This window comes from Dysidea avara, chromosome 1, assembly GCF_963678975.1.
Source record: "Dysidea avara chromosome 1, odDysAvar1.4, whole genome shotgun sequence".
Lineage (NCBI taxonomy): Eukaryota > Metazoa > Porifera > Demospongiae > Dictyoceratida > Dysideidae > Dysidea > Dysidea avara.
This window is the reverse complement of record NC_089272.1, coordinates 21,653,224-21,674,683: the sequence shown is the minus strand read 5'-3', so window position 1 is coordinate 21,674,683 and position 21,460 is coordinate 21,653,224. Positions and strand designations below refer to the sequence as shown.

At 36.7% G+C, this 21,460-nt stretch overlaps 1 protein-coding gene across 1 annotated transcript; it reads right to left on the bottom strand.

Moving 5' to 3' along the window:
* Nucleotides 1-12,582: 12,582 nt before the first annotated feature.
* LOC136248988 (uncharacterized) lies at nt 12,583-20,170 on the bottom strand. The gene is made up of 2 exons (XM_066040869.1): nt 20,015-20,170; nt 12,583-14,024 (listed from the first exon to the last, which is right to left on the bottom strand). Exon 2 carries the CDS (start codon nt 13,906-13,908, stop codon nt 12,622-12,624), a length of 1,287 nt encoding a protein of 428 aa, XP_065896941.1. The 5' UTR covers nt 13,909-14,024; nt 20,015-20,170; the 3' UTR covers nt 12,583-12,621.
* Between the last annotated feature and the right edge of the window lie 1,290 nt (nt 20,171-21,460).

Genomic DNA, 21,460 nt, shown 5'->3' with positions numbered 1-21,460 from the left:
GTAGAGGATTTGTTTGCTGCCATGTCAGGTGGAATTTTTTTTTACCAAATTAGATATGTCACAAGGTTATTTACAGCTACAGTTAGATGACAAGTCCAAAGAATTAGTCACAATAAACACCCACAAGGGTTTGTTTCAATACAACACAGGGGCGTAGGGAGGGGGGGTTCCCGGGGGGTTCAGGAACCCCCCCTGTAAAATTTTGACTTCTGCAAGCAGGATCCTAACGCACCATTTAGTGTGGCAGGACAAAATGAGTGAGTAATATAGTGTAATGACACAGCACAACAATTGATAAAGCTTGCATTCATCTCTCAAGGAAGGATTTACAGAGGTAACATGAGCCTTAGGCCTCTTCAAAACTTTTTAAAAAGATCGATATACTCTAATAGAGCAGTCAGGTATATACTCTAATAGAGCAGTCAGGTTTATACTCTAATAGAGCAGTCAGGTATACTCTAATAGAACATGTATGTAAATATATTCATGTCCATATGAAGTTTTTCAGACATTCTAACATTAAATGCAAAACTTAGCATGACCTTATACTTCTATAGCTTTGGTGTGCAGTGTTTAAAGATATAGAGCTCCAGTAATTTATCACTTGTGTTATGCAAAATGAATTCATGCTATGCATATTTGTATAGTTATATTGTTTTGATTGTAAGTCATTCCATTTGTATCAGTGGATTCATGGCTCTTATACCACAGTGAGATAACTATCACTTACAGATTACTATGTGTCTCTCTATGTGTTATGCTGTCTGCTTCCACTAAGTGGCTTTATCTAGTACTACCTTCATCGCGGGGCACTTATATGCATTATAATTAATATACTTTTTGCATAAAATATAGCAATTTGCTGAGTTTTGATTCATTAAAATATTGAAAGTCTCTCAGCGACTGGGGGCTGTGCCCCCAGACCCCTGCTTCTAGTAACTCAATGCTGGTGCTGGAACCCCCCTTCAAAAAATCCTGGCTACACCCCTGCAACAGGCTACCATTTGGTGTTGCTTCCACACCAGCAGTGTTTCAACGGTGCATGGAAAGCCTATTTCAAGGGTGTGAAGGTGTTTTTATTTATTTGGATGATCTGTTAGTGACGGGCTCAACCACTGAGAACCATTTGACAAATCTAGACAAAGTTTTAAGCATCATGTCTGCCAATGGTTTGAAGTTGAATAAGTCAAAGTGTGCTTTCCTGTTACCCAAAGTTGAATATCTAAGCCATGTCATTGATGAGCAAGGGTTATATCCAACCCAAGAGAAAGTGAAAGCAATTCAGGAAGCCCCAAAACCTCACAATGTGGCTGAGCTTAGATCATTTTTGGGCATAATCAATTATTATGGGAAGTTTCTTCCTAACCTGTCAACAAGATTAGCACCATTTTACCAATTACTGAAAAAGGGAGCTAAATGGCAGTGGAACAGACAGCATGATAAAGCATATGCAGCAGCTAAGGGTGCACTACAGGATGATACCTTACTCGTGCACTATGACAGTACATGACAATTAGTCTTAGCGTGTGATGCCTCACAGTATGGGTTGGGTGCTGTGTTGTCACACATCATGGATGATGGTCAAGAACGCCCAGTAGCTTATGCCTCCCGCACCTTAACACCTGCTGAGAAGAACTACAGCCAGCTTGAGAAAGAAGCCCTAGGTGTGGTGTTTGCTGTCAAGAAGTTCCACAACTACTTGTTTGGGAGACACTTCATAATTGAGTCAGATCATCGCCCTTTGTCCTACTTGTTCAATAGTTCAAAGACAATTTCTCCTACAGTTTCCTCAAGAATTACAAGATGGACATTGACCTTGAGTGCTTACACATTTACCATTCGATACAAGCCAGGCAAAGACCTTGGAAATGCTGACGCACTAAGTCGATTACCACAACCTCAGACTACAGATGCGGATTGCCAGCCAGCAGAATTAATTCACCTGTTACAACATCTGTCATCCACAACAATCAATGCTGCTAGCATCAGAAGATGGACAGATACACACCCAGTATTGTCAAAAATCCGTCAGTTTATCCTACAAGGGTGGCCAAACAACCAGCTTGATGAGGAATTTCAACCCTATAGCAAACGAAAGACTGAGCTGTCTGTGCTTGATGGTTGCATTTTATGGGGAACCAGAGTTGTTGTTCCACCACAGGGCAGACAATTTGTTTTACAAGAGCTTCATGACACTCACCTTGGTGCCAGCAAAATGAAATCACTTGCAAGAGCTTATATCTGGTGGCCTAAGATGGACACAGAAATTGAGAACCTTGCAAAGTCATGCCTCACCTGTCAGAAGACCAGTTCATCACCAGCCAAATCTCTACTACATCCTTGGGAATGGCCAGCACTTCCTTGGAGTAGACTACATTTAGATTTTGCTGGACCCTTCCTTGGATATATGTTCCTAGTACTAGTGGACGCCCACTCAAAATGGCTTGATGTTCAGTTAATGCAATCAATCACATCTGAAAACATCTCAAAGCTTAAAGATATTTTTGAAATTCATGGATTACCTCAGAAAATTGTCACTGACAATGGACCGTCCTTTACTAGCTCAACCTTCAAGGCTTTCATGGAGAGAAATGGTATCAAACACATTTGTTCTGCTCCTTACCATCCTTCAACCAATGGCTTAGTGGAGAGGGCAGTCCAGACATTCAAACAGAGTTTACGACAGATCCAGGGCACTTCAATTAAAGAGAAACTGAACAGGTTTTTGTTTAAATATCGTATAACACCACACACTGTCACAAGAGTGACCCCAGCAGAATTACTCATGGGAAGACGTCTCCGATCCCGCTTAGAAGCCAGACTTAACTGAGACAGTTCAAAGCAAGCAATTAAAACAAAAATTGTCACGTGATAATGAGAAGTCTTTTAGAAAATTCAGTGAAGGTGACCCAGTTTACACTGAAGATTTCAGTCATGCCAAGTCAAAATGGGTTTCAGGAACTATTCAAAAGCCAATAGGCCCAGTGTCATACAGTGTCATTTTACCTGATGGGAAAATAGTAAGGAGACATGTTGATAACATCAAGGCTAGATACAATGCTACAACCAATGGAACTAATGGATCAGAGTTTGACTTAGCTTTTCAATCAGAGCCAGAACCAACTGAAAATACACAGCATTCTAGTATTCCTGATCAGTTAACCACATCTGATGACACTACTGAAATAACTACAATGTCAACATCAAGACCGTCACGAATTAGAAAACCTCCTGCTAGATATGATGACTTTGTTGCTACTGATGAAGCCTCAGGTCTTGAAGAGGAGGAAATGTAGTAACGTGACAATGAACAGACTTTATTACTTAATGAGTGTTGATGTAATTGTATGGTTGTATGATGTCATTAAGTAGCTACACTATTTATACTTGTAAGATTGTGTTGTAAGTTAGTTGCTATATGTGTTGAGTTGAGTTATTAAAAGTATATAGCTATTAAGCGTGCATGCTTAGAACTGTGTTTAGAACTAGCTTTAGGCTCCGGCTAGAAGATACGATAATCATTATGGGAAAATTAGCCCTAGGTGCCACCCCCTTTGCTTTAAGTATTAGATATGTCTATGATGGGATGGTGTCTGGAACATAATGCACTATATTAGTTCCCTTTTAAAAAATATACCACTGCATGGGCATACGTTTAGTCCATTTTTTATAACGTAAATAAAGATATCCTACTGAACACATATATGCAATATATAACAGTATAGATATTTTCTACATGATATCCAAAAATAATCATATGTATATATTCAGCCCCTCATGTTGCCACTTCCATCACCTTTATAAAACTTTGACTATAACTAATTGTGTGTTTGCTAGGGACCCGCCGATTATGCTGGCATAATTATGAGCATAATAGGTGTCTGAAAGCATTGAGCATAATGCTAGCATAATAGGTAGAATATTTGTGTAATAGTATGAATTCTTGCTTATCAAAATAGCTATCACAGAAAGATCGATATACTCTAATAGAACAGTCAGTAACTCTAATAGAGAACAATCACATAGCTGACTGTTCTATTAGAGTATATCGATCTTTTCTGTGATATGCATTTTGACAAGTAAGTTTGTGCTTCAGGCACTTATTATTTACCCATAACTGGTAATTATTAGCAGAGCATGAGAACTGAGGCATAAATAATTGGGCATAATTTGAGCATAATGGGTAAGTATTGAGCATAAATTTAAGCATAATAGGTAAATTTTTGAGCAGTGCAGCATAGCATAATAGGTAAAATTATGAGCATAATCGGCGGGTCCCTAGTGTTTGCATACAATGAAGTAGCTACACTACATTGACAAAATCTACTATAATACAAGAAGACACTAAGCTATGGCAATTATAATGCTACATGCCTTGCAAATGGTTGTATTTGGATTCATATTTGTAGACAATAAATTATTAACTGATCACAGAAGATCACAGAAGATCAATCATCACAATAATGATAATGATCACAGAAGATCATTATCAGATGTGATCAGATGATCGAATATCAGATGAATATCAGATGAATATGAATATCAGATGCTATCAGTTGATAATGATCACAGAAGATCATGATCAGATGTAATGCATATAGCTAATTTAATACATGAATTCACATATTACCTGCGTGAAATGGCTTGTGAAGATTTATTAAGGATACGCTTTGTAGTATAATTGTATAGCTCTATTTTAAATGACCAGAATATTGGAATTTTGCTTGTGTAGCTATAACTAGGACATGAGTGTCCACTTGATTAATAGCAAGAGAATGTCTAAAATTAGCTACTACATTGGTAGCTCCATTTGGCAATACTATAACCAGGAACTTGACACATTTGTTTGTTCCATATAATGGCAAAAGTTAGCCAACAGATAGTTAGAACATGAAACACACCCATCAACAAGGATAATTTTGCCATTACAAATAGACACTATGGGTAGTCCCTGGGTCTATCATAATACTTTTGTGATACCAGACAACTGATCATGCACGTATATAGTTACGTATTCATAGTGTTTTCACAACAGGTATCCATATCACTTTCACACAACATCCTTCCTCAAAGAATTCTCCTTCTTTATCCTAACGAATTGCTACATGGTATCCGATGACTACACATTATTTTAAAACTATTGAGTAAATTTGTCTTTACCATGAAATATATCCCAAAGCTCAGCCTCTAAAGAAGTCTGCATAATGGAAGACAGTGTCTGGTCAATAGCCTATAACAAGGAAGAAATAAAATCCCTCATTTACTGAGGAATTTCCAAGCTTAAGGGATCATAAAATAAAAAAAGTAGTAAATCAAAGGAGGCCGCCTATACCTGCAGATATTCTGGTGGACATTTAGTTCCTAATTCAATTTATTACCATGACTGAATTGGGGATTAAAATAATGTGTATCCTAGATCTGCAGATGTAGGTGACCTCCCTTGTTTCACTACTTTTTATTTCTATGATCCCTAATCAAACTTAAAATTTCTAGTACTTGTACCTTTTTTTGTCACAAAATTATGATTGGTGAATTTGCACATACCACATCAAAAATGAATCAATTTTGTGTCTTAATGCATGCCCCAACTATCAATTACTGAAAAGTGTAGATGCCATCACATTTCATTTTCAGCTATGTTCAGTCTGTTACACAGCATTACAAATGAAGAACAGTATGAGAAGCATCTCTGCAATCAATAGAAAATAAAGATGTTGTCCATTATAAACATAATGGCTAGTCAGCAGAGGGAAACCAAAGTGTGTTACCACAATTTGACATGTTGACGCTGTCGGCAAAAAGAAATTGGACCCAGGAGACAAGTCAATGATGCCTGCATTGTACGTATTGTGGTATGCCAAAAGGCACCTGTTGGGCTTAAGCAATGTCTAACAGTGAAAAAGTGAAGCTCACAGCCGTAGTTGTTATTGAGTTATGCTTGTCTGAAAGCATCACACAGGCATGTAAAGTAGTTAAAAATTTTGTTAAATTATTTATTAAAATTCTATAGCAGTTTATTGGAACCATTTTTGTCCACTCTGAAGACACTTTTGGGCTTGATTCTACCTAACCAATCTGCCAAGATGCCATGAAGATATTGTGAGACTGATGCATACTGCCATGATCCCTAATAAGAAAAAATACCATACTTTATGATAAGAATATTCACTAGCCACAATGTGGATGATGAAAAAGGACTTGGGCGGGCTAGTCAAATGTGATGAAATCATTTGTGTAGATATGTGGCTATCTGTCATGAATGGAACAAATTATAAGTAAACAGTGTAATGTAAAAATTTCAGCATACAATTTTAGTCTGAGAATAAGAAGTTGTGTATGTTGCATAAAATAGTGATTCTAGAAACCATCAAATCACACTTCCATATACCATTATGATCACCTCATGCACTTACATAAAAGGTACTGCTGTCACTGTCACTCATGATTTATGCTTTATTGCTTCTTTATAAGAATAACTTTGGTAAGTAAAACTGTATTACTGTGTGCTTGCTATGTAACATCAGGTACTTTGTATTGTACTACTTACAGATTGATCTCATCTTTGCTACAGGATCATGACAATGCATGATCGATTCACCATTATTCCAAGCAAAAAATCAAGCAAGCATGAACTTTTCTTAAGTAAAATTTGAGTATGCAAGTAATTGTGATTTTATATAGTACAGTACTTCTACTGAATACACTTGAATCTAAAGTATACAATACAAGCACAAGGAAAATAAAACTGAATAGTAATTTTAATTGAAAGAAAGTAGTGAAACTAGATGTCTTCCCTTGTTTCACTACCTTTTCATTTCTATGATCCCTAATTGAACTTGAAATTCCTAATTTTTCCTTGTGCTTGTTTGTTTGCTTTTACCGTTAAACTCACATAGATCTATACTGCATCAAAAGAAAGAATAGCATTAGACATGCCATAAAATTAATTTGCATTTGAAGTGATTTTGAACACAATCATCAATTACTGAAAAGCAAGGTTTCAAACAAAGAACAGTACAAGAAGTGTCTCTGAAAACAACTTATGCAGTCACCACAGAAAATATGGATGATAACAGTGATATGATAGCTAGTCATGCAGTAAAGCCATAATGCTGGTGTTATTGCGAATTGACACCTTATGCTGTGAACCAAAGGAAAAGAGGCACAAAGGAAGACAAAGGTATGTCATGATGTGTGCATTGTATGTACTGTGGTATGCCAAGAGGCACCTATCAGGCTGAAGCAACATCTAGCAGTGAAAAAAATATCAGTAGTCTTAGCCATTATATACATCTCTGAAGATATTAGTAAGTAAGTAAGTAAGTGAGTATATGTAAGGCAGTCAGCAGAAATTCCATTGAACAAAAGAATAAAATAAATTTTTGCAGTAACTTATTGGAAGTGCTTTGGGTCACATTGAAGGCAATATATACCTAACCAATACTGCCGAGGCACCATGAGTTAAGGTATTGTGAGGCTGGTTTCTGGTTAACAATTTTTTGTGAGAACCTTAATATACAGTACTACCATACTGTTTGATGTACTTACACTCCGTATATACAGTACCATATAATAATTATGCTGAAATCTTTTCCAGGAGATGACAAACCACATGTACAGCTACATTATGGCAGGGCATTAAGACAGTATGCAGTAGAATGGGATGCCCTTGGTACATACCTTGGTTTAGAAGATCCTGAGATACAAATAATTTCTAAAGACAACTCAAATCAAACAGAAGATGCATTCAAAGCAATGCTAAGAATATGGCTACAAAAAGATGCTGAAGCAACTTGGAGTAAACTGGAAGAAGCTATTACTTTTGTACAAATTGGTGGCAAAGTATCCAACACATCCATCATGTCAGGGGTAAGTAAGTCTGTTTGAATAAAATATTACCTTGTCGAATTTATGCTTGTTGCATAAAACAGTACACTTTCACATCCTACTACAAAAATGCAAGGTTTGTTTCTAAGGAGGACCAATGGCTGATAGAGCAACCCAAGCACTACACTCCACTTGATCCGGTCTATCAAGATGGTCAACTGCCTAAGGAGAGGATCACTGATATGGGTTCAGTTACACTAACTGGTGTTCTCAAAGAAATTGTCCAGCTGTAAATTGTGGAGATAGGGCTACTGAAGAACTAAAAATGTTCTTTTTCCAGCTAGAAAGGCCATCCATTGGTGGACAGCCATACACAATGTTGGTTGAAGGATTACCTGGCATAGGCAAGTCAACATTACTAAAGCAAATACCATATCTGTGGGATAGTAATACATTATTAACCAAAAGCAATTTCCTATTTCTTCTCTCTTTCCGAGGCCTAGCCGTACAGCAAAATTAATGGAGTCACTTGAACATCTTATTCACCATTTCTACATGTATGAAAAGGGAGCACAAAGCATTACCACTGCTTGTGCCAAGTGCCTTCTACAAGATGATGGAAAATCTGTCACCATTATCCCTGATGGATATGATGAGTTTCCAGAGCACTTACAGCAAAGCAGCTCCATGTCTGATATAATACGGCAGAAGATAATGCCTGCTTGTGCCTTAGTGATTTCCTCTCATCCTAATGGTTCCAGACATCTTTATTGCAATGTCACTTCTCGGATAGAAATTCTTGGCTTTGTTGAAGATAATCAGGTTAGCTTTATTAAAAATGCATTAAGCTAGGCTTTAGAGATCAAAGAATATCTAAACAAACACCCTGCTATTACTGATCTTTGCTTTGTAGTCTTTAACTTGAACATTATTTTGTTCTTGTCTACATTAGACACAGCTCTTCCAACTAATCCAACTGAATTGTACAGTTTCTTCATTTTTCAAACTGTTCTTAGGCGGCTTGCAAAATCAGGGATTACATTAAGTGACAATGTCATGAATCTTAATTCTTTACCATCTCTCTACAACAGCGTAATAAATAAAATTAATTGCTTTTAATGCCTTAGACAAGAGCAAGCCATTGATCTTGTAGGCTGACCTGACTATTAAATGTACAGCACTCCAAGGTTTTTTAAATGGGTTTGGTTTACTGCAAGTTCAGGAGAAAATTACTGCTACAAGTCTCACCCATTTTGTCAAATTCATTGATTTCCCTGTACAAGAGTTCTTGGCTGCATACTATGTTGCTAACCATTCACAACTACAGGGGTTATCCATTCTCAGTGATTACTTCTGGAATAAAAATTACTGCTTCAAGCATTACATTACATTAACGAAAGGACAGCAACCAGCTTTAAAGCACTTTTATCTGACAAACGGTCTCTTCCTAAAAGACTTTTCCATTACATTACATTAGCAAAAGGACAGTAACCAGCTTTAAAAGAGTTTTTATCAAGTAAATGGTTTCTTCCCAAAATACTTTTCTCAAACAAGCATCATGAGCACATTGCTATTAAAGCTTAGTTTAAAGTTTCTTTGCAACAATTTTTATAGTGTCTTAGGCTTTACCAATCATTCTGTGAAGCTGGAGATGCTTAAACATGTCACACAATGAGGAAAACTTTTCTGATAGAGTGCTTAATTAATGTAGATGGCATTACACTTACACCTAATGACCTACAAGGTCTTGCAACAATTCTTACCCATTCTTCCATCAGACATTGGGAGAAAGTTAGTTTATTTAGCTGCCATATCCAGGATGATGGTCTCAAAGTGTCTTAATTGGAAGTGGTGTTACTATTAAACAGCAGTTTATCAACAATGACTTAACTTCATCTGCTGACAGCTACCTCAAAGACAACACAATTGCTTGCAAAGTGAAATTATTGGACATCAGTAGTAATAAAACTATTGGGGAATCACAGCAGTCCATTGCTGCAATACTGTCAACCAGTCTTGTGAATTGGAGGAGCTTTCAGTGATGTACAATGCATACTTATCAAACAAATGTGTTGTACATCTGTTTACTGCACTGAATTGAAGGTAATTAATCAATACAACAATTGATCATTAGCCACAACAATATCACAGATGGTGCCTTTGAGGCCATCAAAAAATTCTAAAAGCAAAATTAATAGTGTCTTAAGGGAGATAGATCTGGATAGCAACTCACCAAACTGTTCAGACATCTATGGCCATAGTGAAAGCTCTGCAGGGCAACAACACACTCTGCACTTTATTCCTTCCTAAATACCCAGAAAGTGACAAGTATCAAAAATCTTATCCCTACAAGAAGGAATCAACAAGAAACGGAAAAGGCTAAGATGTGATGTTGACCTTGAAATCAACTTTGGTGGCATTATGAAATATGAAACAAGTTAGTTACACCATATATGATCATGTGTACCAATGTACTATCACATGTTTTGTTGTATTTTATACAATTACATAAAATTACTGCTAAATACAAATCTGTCACATACACAAATAATTTACAATACCTGACAATATGTGTGTTATTCAATCTTACATGTATCATCATTAGATAAATAAACCCAGAAATGAAACATCACAGCAGTTGCAGTGTACTTCTTACTATGACAGTGAAGAAAAGGCCAAACCTTGTGTTTATATTATGTGTGCACTGCTTTTACTTTCTTGTAATGCCAAAAATTATGTCAACATAATAGAATTGTAACAAAAACCTAGAACATTTGATCTGCTAGTTGAAACATGCAATGCCTTTGCAGCAGCCTGATAAAGTATTGAAATGCTCCAACTCTATGCAATTTCTGTTTTCAGCTCAAATCAATATCGAAACTTCTACTTGAATTTTGATCCTCTTGTTATAAACCTTTATATACTTTCACAAATACTTTCCTAAACTTAATGAATTATGTAACTATGAACATTTCTCCGGTTTTAATCACCTCAACTCTGCTTCAATGATTATTAACTCAATAAGCTCATTCCTTTTATCCAAGAGTCCTACCACTGTATGTCTTACAGTAGCTAAAAGAAACTATTTTGCAACTAACCAAACTTGAGATGGGGGGGTAGGGGTAGGGTAGGGGTGTTTGTTGCACATAGCTGAAGCATTTCCATATGTTTGACATGCGTATTTTGTACTCTTTAATTTATTGTCATGGTTGTACAAACAGTTGAAGTGAAACAGTAGTAAAGTACCAGTGGAGGAAAGGCAGAATAGAATTTGACCCAACTATAGGGCATACTAACCTGGAAAATTCTTGTGATAAAATTGAATCTAGATTTGAAGGCCATTTGTGAGAAATGATTTGAGATCTAGAAGTAGCTTAAGGAAATAGTAAACTTAATAATAAAAAGAGCTATGTTTGAAAGCATTGTGGACTGTAAAAAAGAATTAAAAAGCACTATGACTACAGGTTGGATTGTAAGGCAAATTTTAATCAAATTAAACTAAAAAATAGCTATCTCAAGGTTAGATCTTGAGGTACTCTTATTAAGAGATTTTTAAAGGTGCATACACACATGCACATAACTTTGACTTGTGTACCTTTTTGCCACATATTTTAGCCTCTGAATTATTGTCTTACCTCTGTTAAGAACCAAAATAGCTGAACTGTAAAAAATGTGTATGCAGTCTTCAAAATGCTGGTGTGAAATGATGCGACATGAAGGTGCTAGCCAAGAAATGATGGCAGTGATATTAAAATCAATATAAAGTTATATTATAAATTGATTACAGTAACATCACTGCAGTAATTTCTTGGCCACTATCTTGATATTAAGTAATATCTAACCAAAATGGCTAACTGTGCATGCTGCCTTCAAAAATGATGGTGTGAAAGATATTAACCTTCTTATTAGGATGGTGCATACTTTTTATTGGTCTTGTTGTACATATTATATTAGAGGCACATAAAGCTGTAACTGTAACTTTTACAGTGGTCGGTTTGTGACTATAGCAGTTTGCCAGAGAATTGCAGTTTTTTTGGTTGATCCATCCAGAGTTATGTATGCTGTCTTAGAGTTATATACCAGCTATGTGCACTGTATTACTCAGCAGTAGTACATCCAGTGTTCTCCCTTGTACATGTAATAAAAATGTCTTCAAGAAAAAAATCATGGGACTTATAATATAGATTGGATGAAAAGAGACGTCTAGATACCACATTCGGCACTGTGTGGCTCCTTAGACACTTGCCAAAATTGCAAGTTGTCTGGGTATCAAGTCTGACTCACTTCATACTAGGTGATCATATAGCTATAGTTTACTGCATGTGTGTTGTATTGCCAATAATATTGCCAATAGATTATCATGCAGCTTTGCATACAGAGCCAATGTATATGTAAAGCTGCTTTATTAATACGTATTTCCATATTGTAGGCAGGGCATGTAAAGCTAATAATTGTTGTTTGGGTATAGAGCCTGGCACTGTTGCAATGAATCAGCTCAACAAGCCAGAGATATGTAAATAACACTATAGCTTCTAATCATCCTCAACTGATGATTAAAGATTCATCAATATCCATGGCTATACTAAGGACTTCTATAACTGCATGATGAAGACCACAATACCGTCAACGTATACATAGAATGTATTGTATCTCTTTTGCTTATGTTAGTTATACTGGAGACATCAGTGGTTGTATTTATAGCATTTATCAAAACATAAAATTCCATCTTGTAAGGAGCACCCATGTATATTATCATAAATATAAATATCTTCTGAGTAAATTAAAAGATCAGAACTACATGCAATAGTCACATATACCATACCGATAACAAATAGTTTTGGGAATTGTTATTCCACAAAAAGCAAATGCTAGTTCAGGAAATGAAGAATGACCATGTATTACAAGAGAAGCTTCTGCCATTATAAGAACATCTTGCCATGTATCAAGCATGCTGCTGTTAGTTAGATGAGCTGTCTTATCTACATGTACTATCTGATTATCTAGTACCTTCACTTGGTGGTACTCATTTGATAACATTTTCTTTGCTTCTTTATTGTCTGATAATAGAACCACTACACCATCTGGTCCAATAAGATTGTTAGCTTGTTGTATGGCACATTCTGTTGCATGTTTCCATTTATCCAAAGAGTTTGAAAATCGACCTTTAGTTTCAATAACATTACCATCAAACTCTCCTGTTCTTAAATGTAAAGCAACATATGGTTTTTCTTGTAAATTGAGCTTGTTCAGAACATCACTTGCAAGCTGTTGTATTTGTATACCAACTGTAAACAAAAATTTAAAAGATGCAAGTTGAGCTAAATCTAATCGGATTTTATGGGCTAAAATCATTTGCTTTAGTCTTTCATTAACATCATTCTTAACATTAACATCCTTCTTAATGGAATAAATCCCCGACAACATCTCATCTAAATATTTATCTCTGTTGTATAACATTTGTAAATGTATTATATCTCCAGCAATGATACTAATCCAGTTTTTCATATAGTTTATTTTTCTATTTGCAGCTTTAACGTTAAAGGTTCCAAGGTCAACAGAAGACCCAGTCAATGAATAATCATGATACTGCCAGTCTATCATGTTTGGTGATAGGTGGGTATTTTCCAGTGAAATTTTGTCCCATTTCAATAACAATACCCTATCACTGAAGATTGCTAACAAGAGATTTACTATAATTCCTTTGAAACGATATCCCAAACCACCACATTCATCTCTGCAGTGCCATGTGAGTGTTCGAACGTTTCTACTATTTCCATTATGCAACTTCTCAATGCCTGCTCTATGAAAATCTTTATAAATATCCATCAAATTCCATATTATTTGCAACCGTTGTAGTTCCATTTCAGAATACTTTGTTGAATTGTCTGATGACCACTGGCAGCGCATGCCATTTGAACTAGTCAGCCAGTGAGACATTGATAAATTTTGATGTTCTCTGATAGTATCAAGATTTATTTCACTCAATATTGAAGGATCATTCTCAATATAAATACAGAAGAGTACTATTATTATCAGTGAAATTGTAACCAGTAAAACAAATATTGCTCTTCCATTCAGCATTTATACCTCTAGAAGATGAAGGGATAATGACTTACATAAGACTAGTTCCATACACAGTACAATTTCTAACTGAATCAGCGATTAAGCAATCTTCAGTTGTCTTAATATCTTTGTTCCTAGAGTAAAAAACAGATTTATATACAGAGTTCCATTCAATTACCCACAATCATAGAATACACTCTAACAATATATGTAATAGTTATACCATGGCTGTGAGGGATTCTGCTGATATATACACCCGAACTTCGAGGGCCACATGAGGGGTAAGGGTATATATATCAGCAAAATCCTGACACAGTGGTGGTATAAGTGATATATATCACTCAAGGCACACTCACCTGATAGATGAAAGAACTACAGATCACTCACCCATTTGTTGCATATGATGTTTCAATTACGTGGGAAAATAGCTCTCAGAATGTTATTCCTACGTCATTATGTTTCAACACATGCCAGGAACTTTTGATTGTGGGAATGATTTTTGGGGTGTAAAGTTTTTAATACTACATTAATTAAACCTTCGCTATTGTGGCAGTAAGTAAGTTAATACCCTACGTAAAGTACTTAGGACTATAAGTTATACTCACCTGGTTGTCATATTCTTCTTGTTTCGTGGTCTGCTTAATGGCTGACACGCCACCGCATAGTGGGTAGAAATATGCATGCATGCATTGCCCAGATGATTGCTTTACAGATCATGTAATTTAGCTACTGTCTAGCTTAGCAACTACACTGAACGTAGCCTAATGCATAAACTAAAATCCACAATAAAATGTTCTGTGTCGCTCAATAAAACAAGTCAAAGTGTTTCGTATCTTTGAACTGGTTGGGCATCAAAGCCATGAGCAAACCACACTTCCATGATAATACCAGGGTAATATGTATCTACACATTGCTTGGTGAGTATGTGAGTTAAACCCTGAGTGGCGCCTTTGAACACCTGGTCATATATATATATATCTAATCCAAAAAAGGTTATTGTGAAAAAAGATGTGAAATCCAAGGTGGCGGCCAAGAAATGGCTGTGATGGTAGGTTAATGGTAAAAATTTTAATAATTCAGGTGAGTTTGGTGTAGCTTGGTCTTGGCACCAAATTCACCTGAATTGTCGTTATTACCTATGTTTTTTTCTTTACCACAGGGAGAAGAAAAGATGATGCAGATGTTAAATACTTTAAATATTTCTGATTTTATCAGTAAATGTACAAAATCTTTCATACTCATCATTTTAATGTACCATCAGCTACAATACAAGCGTATAAACTATCATACTTCCCTTTGACTATCACACACTCTGGAGTGCTTTGCCAACAGATATTACTTTATCACCCAACATTAACATTTTTAAAGACAGACTGGAACATCACTACTTAATTAAGAACAATCATTTGATTGTAATATGTACATGATACTCTTTCAAGTTTGTATATTTTAATAATTGTGACCAGATTTTACAGAACCGATCCAAATCACACATCAAACTAACACCACTAGTGGATAGCTACACTATTGTACTACTAGTTTTGACCCTCAGTGCTACTCAAACTACTCGAGGCTAGTTTTAACAGATGTCTTTTCTGGAGAGTTTGAATGGCAGTGTCTGGCCTTGAGAAGAACCTGGGTTGGCAAGAATCAGTGGTTTACTGGTGGATGGCCTGATGATGTTTGCCAAACAACTTCAGCCACTAAGAAGGCAGCACAACCCTGTAATCTCGTGTCTGGACTTCAATCATGGTCTGCCTCCATTTTGAAGTCTATTTCATGCCCATCCCGCCACCCTTCTCCCCTTTGTGAGCACTCGTGATACTACAACTGCTCAGATTTTTTATCTTGTTTAGTGGGAAACTCTACAAGCAACTACAAGTACTGGAAGTGGTCTGAAAGGAAATAGATTTGTGTAAATTTCATACACGTGCTTGCTATCCTTGGCAAGTTATACTGACTTAAACCATTTATCTCGAAACCTCTAATGTGCAATTTGGAATGTTTTTCCAAAACTCAGTCACAATTATGCATACAGATTCTGAATTATCAAAATAAAGTTATTGTAATTTTGTATTTGTAGTTGGTGAATTATTTTAATTACGTGAACAAACTGCTTTGGGCAAAATTATATTACTAGTATTAAAAAAAATGAAGTAAGGATCTATACAATAAAAAGTAGTGAAACAAGAGATGAATGATGGTATTACAGCATAGCTTGGTGGGAAAGTCCCTACTTTGGTACATTAGCTATAACAATTATTTTGTTCCATGCCAAAGTAGGGACTTTCCCACCGAGCTATGCTGTAGTACCATCATTCACCCTTACTTTTTATTGTATAGATCCTTACTTCATTTTCAAATTAACAATACTAGTTTGTTTAGTTTTTTTGCTGCAGCACAGCTAGCTACTACAGTGTAACTTGTGACTGTTCCATTAGAATACCACGCATGACTGATGTATTAGAGTATCTCAAGTCAGCAGAGGGGTGTGCAGGTATCTAGACCAATAAGGAGTGAGGTCATCTTGTTTACTGTTAAGTAAATAGATAGACTGATAAGAGGTATGGTATCTGTACTCTATCACTACCTAGATCTTTATTTATGGGTGTGGTCGCAAACCTATTGCGAATGGGATCCCAATCGCAGAATTGCAGATATCTAGCTAGTATACCTCCTATAGTAGTGCAGGGACTAAGTGCTTCTAAATTTCAGCTCTGAAATAACCTATGGCGTTTAAGTATGCTGCTGAAAGAAAGTGTTGATACGAAAAATCAACACCTCAATATGGTTTTGTTGGATGAAGAAAAGACAAGTAGCCTGATTGAAGATAAAAAAAAGAAAAGGCGAAGAGGGCCTACACTCGTTGGAACCCCAAAAGGCACATCCCATTAGTGAGTTTGTTATTGTGGCGTAAAATGGTGGCCATGCGCTGCTTTGTTTGGCCTCTAGCCTTGCGACTGTGGTCAGGTAAGCAGTGAGGCTAAAATTTTTGAAAATTTTATTTCTGGCCACCTGTAAGTGTTTTGTTATATTTAACGCTGTATTATACATTATCTCAACTAGTACTACTCCGTAAAGGTGATTTTCATTGCCTAAGATGTCTCTAGGATGATTTTCAAAGGTGGTATTTTAGGCAGCGTGAAAATTTTTGGTGGCGATCCCTACTTAAACGGTACTACCATACCATTTAATTATGTACAGAAGTATCTCCTCAACTGTTTTATAGTTTGTTTTTTCTGCAAATTCTCTCCACAAACCTGCCCTTCACTTTTGTTCGCGTATGTAAGAGATACACCCCCTTTCAAGTTGATAAGATATGCTGTTCCTAGTAGCCTAAGAGGCCTACTACAGTAGTTAAATGCCTGAAGAGTTCACGAAGTTTGTAGAGGGTCACTACACCTGTATTTCAAACCAGTGAAAAGTAACTACCTCAATGCAAATATTATGCTAAAGTTTAATACAGGGGTAGCATTTAATTCTTATAGGCTGATGGCTTTCACCACTAAAAGGACTTACTTATGTGTACAGACAGACATAGGTAATAGATAGATAGGTAGGTACACACACGAGCACATTTTTACAAAAACAATAATTCAGTAAACCAGAGGTGAAGGGTATTGTATGTCTATTTATTGCACATAAATTGTTTTATAGTTTTTGTCCAACACTTATACTATCTGCACTAGTGGCAAGGGAACCATCTAGCCCAGGACTTAAAAAATTGTGGCCATGACCATTGATTTTAGAGTTTGACTGTGGTCGCAGATGCAGCATAAGCTGTCAGCCTGTGTGACCCCATTCCAGCCACTTAGAGTAACTGGTCATTCTATGGATACCATCACATGGACATTGACCCAAACTCAGCTACAAGCTGCGAATGAAACTGCACTACTTTGAAGTAATTATATTACTTGTTCTTGCATTAGAATTGTAGGAGCATAGTGCAGCCACTGTGAATTTGACAGCTGCACTTTTTGAGGTCTTCCAAACCATCACAGAGCAGTGATGTGTATACTGGACAGGAAAAAAATTACTTTGATATCGCAAAGAAAGATTACCCTTTTAGCTAACTGCAAGTCAATCCATGCACATCGTACTACATAGTCAGAACCTGTGTTTGTACTCAACCCTTCTCAAGCTCACGGTTGAGGCCACCAATGCACAAATTCCAGCACATTGCTTTAGCTTATTTATGTACATCTTTAACAATAACACTTTTTAGACTTAAGGATCTCACACAACATAAATTGTGCAAGCTAAATTGTGCAAACAATGTGAAAATTTAGGCTTTTTTCCAGATAAAGTGGTTGTTGGATCAGTGTTAAACTGTTAAATCACTTACACTGATGGCACCGACTTAAGTAAAGCTGAGCTACAAAACACTGTCTTCAGCACCCCTTTTACACGGCATTGAAATCCTTATGAGTAACGCTCAAGTTTTACATCATTATCATGCTGCAACACACATGATTATTCAGCAAGACGATTGGATGTCACTTCCTGTGACCACTAGGCCTGAGCCTATTATGCTTTTGAAATTGCCTATTATGCTTTTGAGCATTGCTCCAAAATTTCCCCTATTATGCTCCAATTATGCCCAGTTGTGTACCATTATGCTCCAAATATTCTCATATAAAATTGTGTCTTGACTACTCTATTAGAGTACCAAATGCATCTGTGAACGTTCTATTAGGATATTTCATTACGCGGTGACTGTTCTATTAGAGTATATCGATCTTCAACTAATCTTTTCTTCCCAACGTAGCTGTAAATCTGATTTTTACCATGTTTGCACACTATCCCATTCTGCATCATGCAAAATAGGCAGAGTTTCAGCTTCTCACATAACCAATGCACAAATTTTTTGCCTAATATGCTGGCATTATGCTGATGCTTTTGGCTTCCTATTATGCCCCAAATTATGCTGGCATAATCGGAGCAGGCCTAGTGACCACACCACCACCACCACTGTGAATATTGCTTTCCGGAATTGGGAATTTCAGTCCCGTTTTTTGAAAATTATACTGTTTGCGTGATGACGTAAAACAACGTGATTATAATTACGCATCCCTGGTATATGTGGTGTCCAGAATTACTTCATTTTTGTCTGCTTTACTGATATATCATCAAATGCCTATGAAGCGTGGATCACATACCGTACGAACTTTGTTCCCAGTAGCCTGGCCTCGAGCCTGGCCATTTTTTTTAAAACCACTCCAAATAAATTCTCTGTTTCCCGTCCACCACCCGCATCTAGTTACTGTCAGCTCTAAATATTCCATTATTCCGTATTCTTCCATCATTTTCCGGTTATTCTTGCATACTGAGATTCTCAGTAAAAGCCATCTTGAAACAGTGTCAGCTCACGTGTCAGCAGTGCTGTCGAGTTGGCACAAGCTTCACGTTTGCACTATTTTTGCAGCATGAAAAGCTTAAGCATGCTTTTATGCAGCTTTTTATGGTTGTGCCAGGCTAATAATGGCTTGAAAAGCTGCCAATCTTATAATGAAATAATGGAAATGGACCACCCGCCCGTATGCAAATATGCTTGAGTCAAGGTCTATTGTACCTTTACTATCTTCTATCAACAGTCACCGTTATTCTTTTTTTGTGAATACTGTATTTTTGTGGAACACTGTATCATTTGATACACTCATTATTAAATCTGTAAATTATTTTCGTCGCTCCATTTATCATCTTTTTTGTACATAGCTTTTTAGTCTGTGTGTGTGTTTTGCTTATTGTAACTATTGTTTCTTTTCTTTGTAGAGTACTTTTGTGTTGTTATTCTTTGTCCTTGTAGTGTTATTTTTGTAATGTATGTGTTTAAGGAAGCACCCTTGTACAGGCTATGCCTTTTGGTGCCACCCTGTCATTTTGACAAATTAGATAAATAACGATAATAATAATAATGACGGGAAACAGAGAATTTATTTGGAGTGGCCTTAACCCGGGCTTGATGGACTGCCCTTACCTACCACCCCCAGCACAAAGAAAGGCACGTGCTGGAAAACTGTAAAAGACAAAAGAAAAACAGACATTGACGTGTCTGGCCATTTACACACATTAACGGATTCAAACGACGATTCATTCAAATACTCACCACAATAAAAGTGCTTACCTTTACAATGTAGCTTTCATGTTACTAGTCGAGGAAGTCATCAGTCGCAATTGTCACTGGCGTCCAGATAATTCTAAGCACGATCGTCTCGAATCTCGTTCAACAAGTAATTAACACCGGAAATAGGGTGGGGTCTAAACACGGAACGGAACGGAACGGAATGAGGGTCGAAACCACGAAAGGAAACACTTAAAAGCTCAGTTGCAGCATAGATCTATGGTTGTAGCTTACTACTGAATTTATTAGCGGCACCTCCAGTAGTCTCTTAACGCAGTGGGTGGGGTCTGGGCACCTCCAGGTGGTCCAACGCCACTAGCAACGAAATATTAATTGTGGTATTTAATAGCTAGCAGTCTCAAAAAAGTGATGAACTAATAATCGTCTCTAACTTCTAAGGAAGGAAACTTTGAACCTTTTAATACATGAACATGCAAGTCTGTTGCTGCAAGAGCTATTGGTTGGTAGCCACTATGCAACAAGCTAGCAGTATTAAAGCTAAACTGACAAACTTATGAACTGAAATTCTGACTCATGTGAGCTATTTAGGCCACTCCAAGTCATACCTTAGTTTGTGGTCACTCCCTAGCCAACCAAAGGATGAGGGTGGATGATCAGGACTATGGAGTATAGACTCTTACATATAGCATACCCTGACTGTGATGACTGTATTGCTCAATTTAGAAATGTTGATTAATCAAGCTTAACCAACATTCTTTCAACATAAGCAACTATATATGATTGTGCAAAAAAAATGCACTAGGAAAATTGTTGATGGCTAGCTACGTACACTGTGTTAAAACAACTGAGCACAACTACAACGCATAGCTAGATAAGCACTACAGGAAAGGTCTGCTCATGCAGCTACTTTTGCAAGTGAAATCCTGACTGGCAAAGCAGATAAAAATAAAAACAAACAATATCTCATTAGCTAGCTATGTCAGGAAAGTATCATTTATTAGTTAAGTGGTTCAGTTGATTCAAAATGAAATTAAACTATTTAGCTACACATCAGAAACTCTTCATTCATTCAAATGTGAATTAGCTAAGCCTTAGACCACTATGTGTTTCCAGCCTTCTATTCAGTAGACCTTGAGAAAAGTAACTGTCAAAGCTTTGAGTCATTGAGTGCTCCAGGCTATATAGTGTTTTTCAGTGATCAGTGGGAAAGTTGATGTTTTAACTAAGGGTTGCCACTTGCCAATCTAGGACCACACAGTTACTTAGTCATGGAAAACTTAAAGTTTGAGCTCACTGAATGTTACTGGCTTTCCAGTCCGTGTACTACTGTTCAGTAACAAGGAAGTCAAACTTTAGATCCACTAGAAGAGCTAGACTAATCACTAGAGGACCACATTTAAATTGTTAGGCTATGGTCTATCTGATGCTATTAGCTAGGATAGTGGCTAATGCCACTTACTTATATAAACTAATGAGAAACGTTTTAGT

Excerpts from the sequence above, each read along its gene's own strand:
- LOC136248988 (XM_066040869.1), bottom strand. The coding sequence starts at position 13,908 with ATGCTGAATGGAAGAGCAATATTTGTTTTACTGGTTACAATTTCACTG.